This window comes from Bacillus rossius, chromosome 1 (assembly GCF_032445375.1).
Source record: "Bacillus rossius redtenbacheri isolate Brsri chromosome 1, Brsri_v3, whole genome shotgun sequence".
NCBI lineage: Eukaryota > Metazoa > Arthropoda > Insecta > Phasmatodea > Bacillidae > Bacillus > Bacillus rossius.
Genome location: NC_086330.1, coordinates 212,398,247 through 212,413,435, shown reverse-complemented (window position 1 = coordinate 212,413,435; position 15,189 = coordinate 212,398,247). Strand labels below are relative to the sequence as shown.

Sequence of the window (15,189 nt, the reverse complement as noted above, 5' to 3'; positions counted from 1 at the left end):
AGTAGGTAATAGTATTCAGTCGTGACTACTATTTATTAATACCATCAGTTAAAATCTTCAGATAAAAAAACAGAAAGAAAGAAATTGAGTAGGGACTTCCTCCCCCTACGGCTAATCGCCAGCAACCCATATATTATCATAACACGTGTCCATTCCTCAAATGCGCTGCAGAGGTTCACCAAATACACAGTGCTCAAAAATAGATGACAATTTCTAGGCAGCATGTAATTGTTCAACTAAGCTACAAACAGGAAAAAAAAAAATGTATTTAATGACGCAGTTTGTAGACACGACAAGCACTGTTTCAACTTGCTGGGCAAACAAATAATTTCTCAATGGCTTTTAAAATTAATGAGTTTTCCCGGCACCAAAATAATTCCCGATTTTACCAGTCGGGTGGCCACCCTGTAATATCATACATATAACAAATAATGATTTGTTTTATAAGGTGAACTGGGGCTAAGACCACATGTGATTGCAGCAAATGAAACAGTAAGCAAGCCACGCTGTCACCTGCGAGACTCACTTGTACTGGTCATCGACCATGGCGCTGGGGTCAGCCTGCTCCATGGCCTCCTCGAAGTAGCTCTCCAGCGACGGCAGGAAGTCACGCTCCTTCGACTTGCACGCGTCCAGATTGCTCACACTCAAGTTCCACAGCTTGGTGAGTTCGGGGCTGCCAACACGACACCTCGTCACTCTCTACCCCTCGCCAATTGTTACACGTTACACTGGACTGCAGTTTGCTTATATTATCAAGGTAGTTTAGATGGACAAGTAAGTTTCACTGAATAGCAAGATGGTAACTGAGGGTAAGAAGTCAGTAAATAACAACACTAAGAAAAATTCATCAAGGAGTGTTAATTCTTGGCCAGGAAGCACTGACGAGGGTCTACCACTCAAGGTGCCTCCATTGTTTACGTATGACACATTAAACCCATGAATATCTTAATGATGTACATACTGTTGTCTTCAACGTATAAGGTGAGGTAAAATATTTAATAACGAAAATTTAAAACTTATTTTGCATTTTCATATTAAGACATTAAGCCACTTTGTTTTGGGCATGAAAGTGATGGCTGAAGAACAAAAACGGGTAAGGGGGAAATATCTTACTAATTGCAATCAGGAAGATAAGGAAATGGGTCTGTGCCTGGAACTTGTTAATCAGTAGTTTTATATACAACATGAGGTGAATGAGCTTTAACTACTCTGCTATCAAATTCTAAAGCATAGAAAAAAGACCATTTCATAAACTAAAAAAATATAAATCAACAGTAATGTGTCAACCTAAGAAAAAGAAACAAGCCTCAACCAGTGACACAAGAAACATAAATCATAATTCAAAGCTCTCTGCTGCTATATAAAGGTAGGTGATACTGGGTTGGCACTGGAAACATATATACTATATAAAGACAGGTTTTTTCAGGCTGAAAATATACAAACATCTCACCCAGTGCAAGATTTCCAATTTATCTGTGTATGATAGAATCATTTCAGAAAGACACAGAATGGGAAGTCATTTACCGTATTTAGTCGCATATAAGTCGCTGCAATTTTACCAGATTTGATGGGAAAAAAATGAAGTGCGATCTATATGTGAAGAAAATTTTTTTTAAATTTTTGAGGATTTTTTTTGCAATATTTTGCTTTAAAATGCATAAAAGAAGTTTATATAGGTATAGGCAAATTTATTTACAATGTACACATACAGCGAAACCCCTTATTTACGTTACCGTTATTTATGTTTTCCCGTTATTTGCACTATATTCTTCAGGTCCCGTTGAGTTCCCAATTAGTCAAATACAATACTTTCACGCGAATTACGTCTCAAAAATCGAATCCATACTGCTATTTACGTCATGTAACAATCATAAACAACCAGAAAATACTGTGGGTACTTTAAGAGTACATAAGATTAGCTAGTAGGCCTAAAAACATAGTGAAAAACGTAATGTTTATAGTCGACAATGAACATTTTAAATCGCAAAATATACATATTTTATAACATGAAAAGTTGCTTTTATTTCTAAACATGTAATAATTTAAGCCTAGGCGTGTAAAAGTCCGAGTAATTATAGCAGGAGACAATCTAAAATGCACGAGGAAAAAACCTAAAATCACGAATGTATAAACGTGGCTGATTGTTAAGTTCTGATACTGTATTTATGTCACAACTTAGCCGAAATACTGGTACGAGACAAACTTCACATGATAAAATGAGCGGAGTCTTGGTAACTGTTTTATATGTATTTTATAATTTCGGAAGTATTGTACAGTTGACGCATATTTTTTAAACTAACAATTTATTTCTGGGGATCGTAATTAATTATTATTGGTATCAAGACATCAAGATGAACGTAAACTTGAACATGTCATGACTGCGAGAAAACTGGTGCGTATACCAATAAACTGGTATTAGAACTGGACAAAACTGGTACACGGGAGGTGGAGCTTATATTTTTTTTCGCTAAGCTCGCATCTATTGGCTGGCTGCTGATGAAAGGTCACGAGTCAGGGCGGAGCGTTGAGTGAGTTATACTGCGCATGCGCAACTCAGAGAACAGAGAGAGCCAGCCGGCCGGCGGCTACGCCACGTCGTAACAACAGCTGATCGAGTACAATGACCTTTCTCCGCGCACGGTGCGCTATTGACGGTAAATTTCCATCAATTTGCTGCCCTTTTATAAATTTTTTTTACTGCAGTGCAATGCGTATGTGTAATAATTACCGGTGCGACCTATATGGGGGGGGGGGGGGGGGGGGGGATCTTAAATACCAAATTCAAGACCTCAAATTATGGGTGCGACCTATCTGCGATGGCGACCTATATGCGAGTAAATACGGTATACAGTAATGTAAAATATCCCACAAAAAAACATAAAAGACATGAGAATACAAATAGATCACATTTGTAAATACAGAACTTCATCTGTTACAGAGATACATATGTCATTAGCAAGGACAGCACTTTATTTCAGAAATTCACAGTTTTTTTAAACCTTCAACTTCATCATCAATATTACTGGCTTCAGCACGATCCTCTTCAAGAATTTTACACTTTTTGGCTTCCAATTCATTCACAGTGAAAAAATTAATCTAACTGGTTTGAAACTGCTGTTCTGCATTCCTGCTGGGCTTCTGTAAAGCGAGCATGTGCATTGCGTGCTGCATGGAGGATAGGCTTTGTAAGTGGCACTAACTGAATACCACCCAGATAGCTGTCAGCATCTGTGAGCTATGAGGGTTTCTTCTTTCATGTTGTCTATACGACAGTCTGCACTTACAGAAAATCCTATCTGAACACCTGCATTACAGTGCATTTAGCAACCATTAAATCAGTTTTATTCAGACACTGGTCCTGAAAGTAAGACTTTCCTGTGTGACCTGGTTTGGCCATTTTTGAATACTTGTCACAGGAAAAAAATTCACCAATACTGAATACAAACTTATAACATATCAGTAATTAAATTTATTTAATGGACGGATACTATGTTAACTTAGTACAGTAAAACCTCTATCTATCGTTTTTCAGGGGACCAACAAAAAAATTCAGTAGATGCGGACATTTAATTGATGTGGATTTCACTATTAGATTTTGAAAAAAATATTTCAACCTCAAAATTAGTGTCAGAAATATATCAGTTACTTGTCATTAAAGTTTAATCGGTTGAAAAAAATACAAATTGAAGCATTTTACTTAATTCAATTTACACGTGCAAAAAAAAAAACATACGCACAATAAACCTACATGGAAATTAAAGTCTTTTTCAATATCCTAAGTCTGAAACATGTTTACACATTTCATCAAATGTAGAGCTGTACTGAAGAAGCCGATTTTGGTAAATATGTAGTGTACGGATTAGCACCAAAAAAAAAATTGTAAAAATCTGAAATGACTTTCATTATATGCTCTTTTACGTCCTCTTTTCATAACCGCCTGCGGGGATAAGAAATTTCAATTACTTTTGGAGATATCGAATTTTTAAATTTTAATTATTGTAAAATTTTTTTTATAAAAATATGAAATAACTTTTATTATATGCTCTTTTACGTCCTCTTTTCATTACAGCCTGCGGAGATAAGAAATTCCAATTACTTTTGGAGATATAGAATTTTTAAATTTTAATCACTCTACCTTTACATTCACATGGCGTTCACCATATTTTTTTGTTTACGAGTATCAATATTTTTTTGTTGGATAATGTTGTCACGTGATAGGTCGTGATAGGCCAATATTAAAATGAACCAATAGGTCGCCTCCAACTTAGGTGAGTTTTTAACGTTTCAAATTTTTATGCTTTAAAAAATTACATTCGTTCCTACTGTTAATCCTTTGTTCCGGTTTGTTAGGTTAGGTCAGCTACATTATAAATACTTTAAAACTAAACAACCATTAAAATTAATTTTATTATTTTTAATGTCCGTTCAGTTTCAAAGTATTTATAATGTAGCTGACCTGACCTAATCTAACTTTGTCCCGTTTTGTTAGCTCAGGTCAGTTACATTATAAATACTTAAAACTATACAAGTAAAATAAATTAATATTATTTTTAATTTCCGTTTCATTTGAAGTATTTATAATGTAACTAACCTTACTTAATGGAAAATTTCTGTTATTTAGGCATTCACGCGCACACGGCAAAATATAAAATGGCGACGGTCGAATGATTACATAGGTCTTGTATTGCAAAATAAGAACGGCGATATCTCCAAAAGTAATTGGAATTTCTTATCTCCGCAGGCGGTTACGAAAAGAGGACGTAAAAGAGCATATAATGAAATTTATTTCAGATTTTTACGATTTTTTTGGCGCTAATCCGTACACTACATATTTACCCCGATTTTGCCAATATTTAGTTGAATCGGCATTTCTGCCAACTTCCGATACGCTTGTTAATTTTCGGCCGATATCACTGAAAAACGAAACAGACAGCCATAACCTAAAAATCCACGAGTAGCATTTTCACTTTTCGTAGTAGTACTGCATTCTTTCAGATCGCATTATTTCTTAGCCATATGTGCCAACCGTACATATCAAAATTTAACATCCGTTTTTTTCTTTCAATAATGTTCTTTAATTTTAATGTCATAAATATATACATTACCATCACGGTAAATATACATCATCTCGGTTGTTACGGTAACTATAGTGCAAATGTGGTAGCTATCGTGCTTCTGTAGTATTATGGTATCTATAAAGAATCTTTAGTTCTTTTTACGGTAATTATCATAAGATAACAATTGGGTTTGTACTGTAGTTATGGTACATCATCCATATTTCTTAGTAAGTTGTTGTTCATTCGTCTTTTCTTCATGTTTAGGGAAGCGTACAACTCACGTAGTTTCGGTTCCCTGCAAGAATTTTTGAAGATTTCCGAAGTTTCGCGTTTTGGTATTAACGCCACTTCAGCCGCTAAATCAGAAGTTTCCAATGAAAACAAGCATGTTGTGACTGACCTAACCTAACCTAACCCTTCGATTTTTTTTATTTCAATTTGTGAGAGAAATCAGAAGTTGGACGAACGTGGTAGGGAACCGAAACTACGTGAGTTGTAGGCTTCCCTCATGTTTACGTGCTCCATTATTTGGCTGTAGATTTAAGGTGAATTTTACTACTTCTGTATACAATCGTTATTGTTTTTATGATGGTTTCTGTCTAAGAAATGGTTATTTCTGCAAAATCTTTATGGTTAAACGATCATCAATTATAATTCATAGTGACGGGAGGATGGGACCACATATTTTGTACGATCAATGCGGACAAAACGATAATTCGAACATCGGTACAAGCGGACTTTTTTAACCTTGGTTGTATGGCAATTTTGCCGGGACCGTAGAAAGTATACGATAAACACGGACAATCGATACATGCGAGTTTGATAGATAGAGGTTTGACTGTACATCAAAACATGAAATACTAAAACATTGAGGTTAAGTTACATAACCTATAGTTATTTTTTCACACACTTGAAATGTCCATTTGTTACTTCAACAGATTTACGATTGTGATGTAGGGCGGTAACAAGTAACGTTATAAAAACATCAATAATTGAACTTCAGTTCACTTCAAAGCCTACTTTCGTAAACATATTGAAACAAAATGCAGAATCACATAAATTTCCATGCAAATGTACATTGCACAAAAATGATATTGGTATATCAGATGAAGTGTTGCCAACTATTGACATGATAAAGTTTTAACTAAAAAAAGAATTAGCCATTAAACCAACATATATATTAGCTCAAAAATAAACCATATAAAAATGTAATAAACAGAAACAAGAAATCATCAACGATTAAGATATTAAACTGCAATTTGGATTTAAAAAATTGGGATTTCGCCCCTTATACAATCAAAATTCACTGTGCTCTGGTGTTAGCTTCTAAAAGCGTTTGTCCGAGCTTCACAAACGTAAACATAAAATGTCGGATTGCTGAATGCACTTTCGTCTGCAAATGCTGACCCACTCATGATGTCTTTATGTTAAAAATAAATATTGTATCACAATACATAGCTAATAAACATATTTTCCATATTAAACTCAACTAAAAGCGTGCATAGTCAATGTCTTTGTTAATTGTTACACAATAATTAAAGAATGTCCGAAGGATAGCCTAGGATTTCACAAATTTCCCAAACAATCGTCACCATGATATAAAATGCACTTCTTATGCCTGGGAGAAAAACCCTCTGCTAGGTTGTAGGATACTCACTTGCCCATCAAGACATTGTTCTGTGAGTCCGCCTCCATCACCAAGTCCCCCAGGCGGCGCTTAGAGCGACGCGGGCGGTTCATTGCCCTTCGGCGATCCCCCATTTCCTCCCCCGCTGTGTCGTCAACACCAGGCTGCTGCACTGGTCGCTGAAACTCTGGACAGCCCTCGTTCTTCCAGGCGTTCCACTGCTCCTCCCTCTGAACACACACATCCACACTATTACTATCTCTCCCTCAGATACACATCACTTCCTCATCTGCTGTGTCATCACACCCGGGCTGCTGCAACGTCGCTGGAAACCTGGGCAGGCTTCATTCATCCAAGTTTTTCTCTGCTCCTCCCTCTGAACACACACATTCACACTATTTCTATCTCCCTCAGATGCAATCCACTTCCTCTCCTGCTGTCTAATCACCCCTGGGCTACAGTGCTGTTCGCTGAACTATGGACAACCCTCCCTTTGAACACACACATCCACATTATCTTTATTTCCCTTATATGGAATACCTCTTTCTTACCTGCTGTCTCGTCATGCTGTATGCACCGGTTGGTAGAACTAGTTCTCATGAATGATTCTAGCAAATAGTTAAATTAATTAATTTAAAAAAAACCATTAAGTTACCCTAGGTTTACTTTGTGCTGTCTAAGCATGTAATTTTTTTTACATCAGCTGATACAAACTTGTTCTCTGGTTTGTGTGTTTATGTAATGACATTTGATGTCAATTCTTCAGTTTTTTCTATGACAAGTGTAAAAAAAAAGCAATGCCATATGTCCATAGTAAAATGGTTTTAAATAAATTACAAGAACATTAATTCATTATATATACAGTAGAACCCTGTTATAATGTTTTTATAGGGAGCACAAGAAAAAACAAACATTATAAGCAGGAAATCTCAATTTAGCACTTAACAATGTTTGAGCTTTGTACCAATGGACTAACCAAACTATGTAAACAACTTTAATGTTAAAACCAAAGATAGTATACTTGATACATGAATTTTCTGAAACAAGCCAACAATTTTTCAACTTCTTCTTGTTCCCTGGTTAAATTTTGTTTGTCTTTAAAGATACACTGCCACATTTTTTGTAAAATTGTCTCATGATTCATGATGACAACATTGAGTGAGAACGTCTACTCCTTCGCCACCTGAAAATGTTTAATTTTGGGATTCCTACGTATGAATGGAAAAAAAAAATTATTTGTAAGCAATAGAAAACACTTTTAGTTATGCACTCGTTCAATGGTTGGCAACTTAAATACAGTATTTACTCGCGTAAAGGCCCCCCCTTTTTTCCAAATTTTTGACTCCGAAAAAGGGGAGGGGGCCTATACGTGAATTTGTAGGAAAAAATAGATTTTTTTTCAGATATGAAAAACTAACATTGAATAAAAGCAAAATGAAATACCGCCACAACTTTTTTAAACGCCAATTAAATTTTGATTAAATGAAACAGTGGAACGACTGGCAAGTCGTACGGTTTGTTCTAATGAGGGAGGTTGGGAGAGGCAAAGATGTGGCAGGAAGGAGAGGCAGCGAGTCCGGAGGGAGGAGAGGCAGCGCTGCGGCGGGGGGAAGAGGCAGAGGCATGGCTTAACCTCCCTCCTGCCAGTTAGCCAGCCAACCAGACAAAGGAGTGTAGGTACCTGCGGATACCGGAGTTACTGGCCAAGAGGGAGTGACTCGCCTGCGCGCAGCCGAAGGGAGCGGCTGTGCCGAGGAGCAGCCCAGCCGGATTAGGAGAGCCTGACCTGCGCGAAGCTGCCGTGAAGAGAGGAAAGAGGACGCCAAGCCTGTGCTAGCACTTCTGTGCTACACCGCCCGACTACACGACTTCGGAGAGAGAAGCTGGAGTGACATAGGGACAAAGACTACAGCGCCCAACAAGCACTGTCGACACCCAGGGTGCAGCACCCTTTGGCCTAGCCGCGACCCTGGCTAACTAGCCCCAGGGAAGCGGTCAGTGGGTGCTTCAGTGCATATAGGCTGTGACGCGACACACATACGACTAGCGATGGACAGTGAGGCTGCGATGAGCGCGCCCCTTCCGGGCTTCGAGAACGACGCAAATTTTGAGGCTCCGTCAGAGCCGACCACGTCAAGCGCCCCGTTTGAGCTCGTCAGGGGTAGGCGAGTGAAACGCCTGCATCGGGATGCAGACAGCGACAGCGACCGCGAGGAATGCGCTGCCCCCCCTCCCGCCCGGACACCGGCCCAGGCGACCGCACCAGGTACAGGAGCGCCCACCACACGCGCCCCACGCATTAAGCCTTTGTTCGTCTTCCTGGACAAGGGCCATCAATACCCACAGGTATACAGCGTCCTAAAGGCAGCTCTGGCAGAGAAGTTTACCTGCCAGAACCGCGGCCGCGACCAAATCCAGGTCAACCCGGCATCAATAACGGACTACGTCCGCGCGACCAAGGCCCTTCAGGCAATAGGGGCCCAACACTCCGTCCTCCTTCAGAAGGACGAAGTGCCGAACAAATTTGTACTCCGGGGAGTTCATCACGATATTCCCAACGACTTCATCGCTGCGGAATTCGCCGCGCAAAACCTGCCAGTGCAGAACCACTGGTTTCTCACCAGCCGACAGCGCAACTCAAAGTGCGACGCCCTCGTCATCGAGGTGCCACAGGCCTTCGACAAGGCACGCGTATACGGACTGACAGAGTTCGCCGGCCTACGTATAAGGGTAGACGACTTCAAGCGTCCTTCAGGCCCGAGCCAGTGCAGCAAATGCCAGCGCTTCGGGCATTCTGGCAGAGGCTGCCACGCCAACGTAGTGTGCAGGTGGTGCAGCGGCGACCACAGCGCAATTAAATGCCCCCACGCCGGTAAAGACACCGCCGAGAAGAAGTGCGCACACTGCGGCGAGCCCCACTGCGCGAATTACCGCGGCTGCCGCGAATACAAGCGCGAGACCCGCCGTCACTTACCGCCCCAGGCTCGCAAGGAACGCGAGCAACAATATCGCCGCGACATGCGCGCCAATCAGCGCGCAGCTGAGCAGCCCGCGCCCCAGCAGGCCGGCCCTTCAGGCCACCAGGGCCCGCCTAGGCCCAACCACTGGGACCAGCGGGCACACCAGAACAACCTGGGCCAGTACATGCCTCAGGCGTTCCAAAACCGCTACGCGCCCCTCCAACAACACTGCGAACCCAGCTACCGGGACGATTTGAATTTCCCGGCGCTGGCTAACAACCCGCGCCCCCGCAACCAGAGGCAGCCGAAAAAGAATTGGACTGGCCACAAAAATGGCCAGGGCAAACCCCAGCAGCCAGCCCAGGACAAGCTGCTGGCAAGCAAGGCTGCCACAACACCAGCGCCTATTGTAGCGCCGCGCCAGGAAACTGCGGCTCCAGTCGTGGAGACGATGGTAGTTGATGCGACGCCGATGCCGCCAACTGCCCCGCCCGCACCCACAGCACAAAGCCCCGCAGAGCCGGCTGTTTTCCAGAAAATCCTGGAAAGCAACCACACACTCATGACCGACCCGAAATTGGCAGCATCCATCGGCCCTCTATGCGAACTCCTCGCGATATGGTGCGACCCTAGCTTTGACCTACCCAAAAAAGTCCAAGCTACGCTGGGCTTTGTTCAGGGATTGAATACCATACTCAATGGTAGCAACTAATCCGGTCCCGAGTTGCTTAACAACCTCGACCAATAGTATTAAGGTCCACTCCCTTCTTTTCTGGAATGCACGCGGAATTAAAAATAAATTACCGGAGTTTATAAACCACCTGGAAAAATACAAAATTAAAATCGCGGCTACAAACGAGACACACTTACAACCGATAGATCGCCTAACGATACTAAATTACATAATATAAAGGCGCGATAGAAACAACAGAGGCGGCGGGGTAGCCCTAGCAGTTCATAACAGTATTAAGCACTCAGTATGCCAACTCCCCGACTTTCATAACCTTGAAGCTGTTGGAATTAATATTTCAATAAACCAACAACAACTTAAAATCATTTCTATGTACGCCCCACCCGGTAGGTCCCTCTGCCAGGACGATCTCAATGCCCTGTACGGAGCAGCCCCGAGCTTCTTGGCAGTAGGCGATATAAATGCCAAACATACACAGTGGAACTGCAGACGCACCACAGCAAATGGTAGGCTACTGTTTGCCGACCAACAGAACAAAAACTACCACGTGCATGCTCCCACAGAGCCCACTCACGACCCAAATAGCATTGATTGCTTGCCAGATATTCTAGATATCGCCATAAACAAGCGTGTCAACACGGGATTCGAACTCGAGGTTGTCCGCGCCCTTTCCTCAGATCATTTCCCTGTTCACCCAATTTTTGATGACGCGAACACAGACTCAAACCCGCCACGGAAGTATAGAGATTATAAAAACGTGGATTGGCACGGGTTTAAAAATTACTTGACCACAAACCTTCAGTATGTGGCCGAACTCACTATAGAAAATAGCATTAATCTTGAAACTGCGATAACTGAGTTCACAGTGAAAATCCAGGCCGGTATAGACGCGTGCATCCCAGAAAAGGAAGTTAAGTTAGCACATGACGAGCTGCCAGCTTACATCAGCGATCTTATATCGCAAAAAAACAGATTACGCCGTGAATACACTCGGCGGCGCACACAAGCCACAAAACGCCGGATAAATGAAATCCAAACAGTCATTTCCGACGAAATTTCCCTCTGGCGCAGCAGCCAATGGGAAACAAAGATCTCGCAACTCAAGATCCAGGACGGGAGTGCCTGGGCCATGACGAAGCGACTCTTAAATAAAACGGATAAAATCCCTCCCCTTCAAACAAACAACGGCATAGTTTTTCAGCCCCAAGACAAGGCACAAGCTTTCGCTAATGTCTTAGAAAACGCCTTCCAGCCCAACATGGAGCCCTGCGATAGCCCGTTCACAGCGCAGATTTACCGCGAACTACGCGCTAAACTGCACCAGCCCACAGTCTCCGAGGCCCTATTAACACAGGCCCAGGAAATTAAGCGAGCTATCAAGCAAATGAAGCCGCGTAAAGCACCAGGCAACGACCGCATCCAGGCAGTTGTCCTAAAATAGCTCCCCGACGAAGCACTAGAATATTTAGCTGAATGCATAAACGCAATGCTCAGACTACATATTTTCCCTACCCAGTGGAAACAAGCACAAGTAATTGTTTTCCACAAGCCAAGGAAAGACAAAACCCTGCCTCAGAATTACAGGCCAATAAGCCTACTAAGCACTGTGTCGAAAGTCGCGGAAAAAATCCTACTATCCAGGCTTAACAAACACATACACGATCACAACTTACTGCCGGACGAGCAATTCGGTTTCCGAAGTACCCATTCGACAGTACATCAATTAGTTCGTCTCACAGAAGAGATCACTAGCGCATTTAACGCTCAAAACTATGTAGTTGCGACGTTTTTAGACGTAGAAAAAGCCTTCGACAGGGTATTTCATGCGGGGCTGATCTACAAATTATTTCAAACTAATTTCCCCGACTGCTATATTAAGCTAGTCGCGTCCTACCTCGCAGACAGAACCTTCAGAGTGTCAACTGAAGGAGCTCTGTCTGATATTAAACAAATAAGAGCTGGCGTACCACAAGGCAGTATTCTTGGCCCTGTCCTATTCAACATATATACATATGACTTACCACGCCCTGAACACCGCCTAGTAAAGATAGGTTGCTATGCAGATGATACTATACTTTACAGTAGATCATATAACCTCCAGCTGGCCACGGCCAGACTCCAGGATGCATTAGCTGTGTACCAGCAATGGTGCACATCCTGGCGAATAAAAGTAAACACAGCTAAGTCAGAGGCTATTGTGTTTACCCGCAAAAACCTTCCGCCTGTAGAACGCAGGCCACCCATACATTTGTTCAACGAACAAATCCCTCACAAGGACGTAGTAAAATACCTAGGCGTACACATGGACAGGAAACTGCTCTGGCGCCATCATATTGACGCCAAGCGGGCTCAAGCCCATGCTAGAATGAGCTCACTATATCCAGTCATGAGTAGGCGATGTGGAGGCACAGTAAAAAATGGTCTGCTGCTCTACAAAGCACTCATTCGCCCCATAATTACGTACGCAGCCCCAGTATGGACAACTGCTGCGAAATCGCACTTAATAAAGCTACAATGAGTTCAAAACAAATGTATTCGGGCAGTTACAGACGCCCCAGTGTATTGTGCTGTAGCAGCCTTGCATCGTGAAACGAAGTCGGAAACCTTACAAGACTTCTACATCAGAACTACACAAACTTTTTACGATAAATGCGCAAATAGTTTAAATCCACATATTTCTACATTAGGAAATTATGATCCAGACATTAATGAGAAAAATAAACGCCCAAAATCTATCCTGTCACACCGCCCGCCGTAGACGCGGACGCGGCGGGACTGCTCTCTGATTGGCCGGCAGCCCGCGGACCAATCAGCGCGCCCCCTCCCCCTGCTCCGAGCGCGAGAACACGCGCGCGGAGCGTACGCACACAAGCTGGCAGCTCACGTACATTAAGTTAGTATTAAGTTAAGTTAATATTAGGCCCCAATTATATACAGTACAACCCGGTTATAACATTCCCGTTTTTAACATTTTCCCGCCTATAACACCATAATTTCATGGTCCCGTCATTTCTCCATTTATCACAATGCTTTAATTTCCCGCCTATAACAATATTAAAATTTCTACATTCCCGCCTTTAACGTTGAAATTTGCTTTGATAACTGCCACAATTTGCAGTATCCCTTCCTTCAAAGTCATAATTTAGAGCGAAACCATAGCTAGAAAATACAGCACGCATATACAAACATCAGATGTTTACATTTGAGTAGTTCACCATAGACGTGGTACACACGCACTCCACAACTTGCACCGGATCGACTATCAATATGGCGTCCTGTTCGCACTTGTTAGCCTATGACTTGTTCCTTTATACTTATGATGCACATTTTGTGCACTGATACATGGTCGGAAACAGTGCTACTGTAGTCTATGGTGCTGGTTTTTGTTTCAAAGGTTTAACACCTTGAGATGGTTAACTGTTCTATGGATATATCCACGGCTTTTGTTTGTGGTTAACCTTTACCGTATTTATTTATTTTTTTTACTTATTGTAGTCACTGTCGTATTTAATTAAAATACGCCGTATTGAAATTTTATTCAGGTTTTTTAGGCTATGATGGCCGATAAATATAAGCGAAAATATATTCTGTAGCTGAAAAAATTCAGTTCATTAACCAAGTGGACAGGAACCCCAACTAAACGTGTGTTGTGATTGCAAAAGAGTTGAATATTTCTGTTTCGACTCTGAACTGTATCGTACAAAACATTTTTTTTTTCTTTAGCATATTATTAGGTATTATCTATAAATAAAATTAACCAATTTTCCACTCTATTGCTGTACTTAGTATATTACTCCTGTATTTTGTGTTGTTTTACCTATACTTTTTAATTTAATCAATCCACGCGTAATTTTTACAAAGTGAAGATGATTTCCTGCTTATAACATTTTCCTGCTTATAACATTTTTTTATGTTGGTCCCGTGGAGAATGTTATAACAGGGTTGTACTGTATAAGCACACATCATCCCACTACACACTGCACAACACAAACTATCAGGCGAATCAAATAGTCGTGCTTTGGCCCAGCGGGGCCCTAATGGAATAAGTAAATTATCCTTCGAAGATTAACAGCGTAGATGCTAGGCTAGAGTCTTTCAATGAGAGAAGGTGGCAATTTCTCTAACTGACCGACTGCCTTTTGCTGGCAACAGGTCGACCTGAAGCTATGTCACCATTCTGGAGTCTGGCTCGATGCCCTGCTCGCGACCGCAGCTCACACAGCGTAGTACTGCAGCTAGGACTTTTCAATGACAGATGGTGGCAATTTCTCTAACTGACCGACAGCCTTTTACTGGCGACAGGTCGACCTGAAGCTATGTCACCACTCTGGAGTCTAGTCCGACGCCACAGTTCGCGACCGCCCCACTTACACGATCATATTACACAGCCACAATGAGTGCTAACTGGCAGCACGACGGGAAACGGCATAAGCCGCCCCCAAAATGACCAGACCTGACCAAACCAATGCGGACTAAAAGTCCAAGTGCCCCACCCTTGCATAGTAGAACTTCTACCACGCCCCACTCTTCTTCCAGGACCATCCTTCTATTCCTGTAATCCACCTGCTTGTAATAATGCATGACCTTTGCATCCCGCATGTATGTGCCCAGGGTTTTCCCTCTGTCTATGGAGGTTTTACCTGGGCCCAACTTATCTAGTTTTAGTCTAGAATTAAGAGTGAGGGGAGTTAGTCATGGCGAAGAGTCTGCCATGGCTGGCCAATCCCCTCCTAGCACATGATGCACGTGACCTTTTCTGCATGGTTAAAAACCCGCATGTTTAGAGCGTATAGGGCTTGCCCTGAGACGCACTTAGAGTCTTCCCTACCTAGACCCCTCCCTTACACACTT

At 42.1% G+C, this 15,189-nt stretch overlaps 1 protein-coding gene across 4 annotated transcripts in view; it reads right to left on the bottom strand.

The window, feature by feature from the left end:
- The window catches only part of LOC134527270 (THO complex subunit 1), a 259,110-nt gene that overhangs the window by 111,811 nt on the left and 132,110 nt on the right, over window positions 1-15,189 (bottom strand). For all 4 annotated transcript variants that reach the window (XM_063359798.1, XM_063359801.1, XM_063359800.1 and 1 more), the window contains 2 exons: window positions 6,718-6,917; window positions 527-676 (listed from right to left, as the gene is read on the bottom strand). In XM_063359798.1, coding sequence (XP_063215868.1) covers window positions 527-676; window positions 6,718-6,917 — 350 coding nt within the window. The remainder of the gene's footprint in view (window positions 1-526; window positions 677-6,717; window positions 6,918-15,189) is intronic.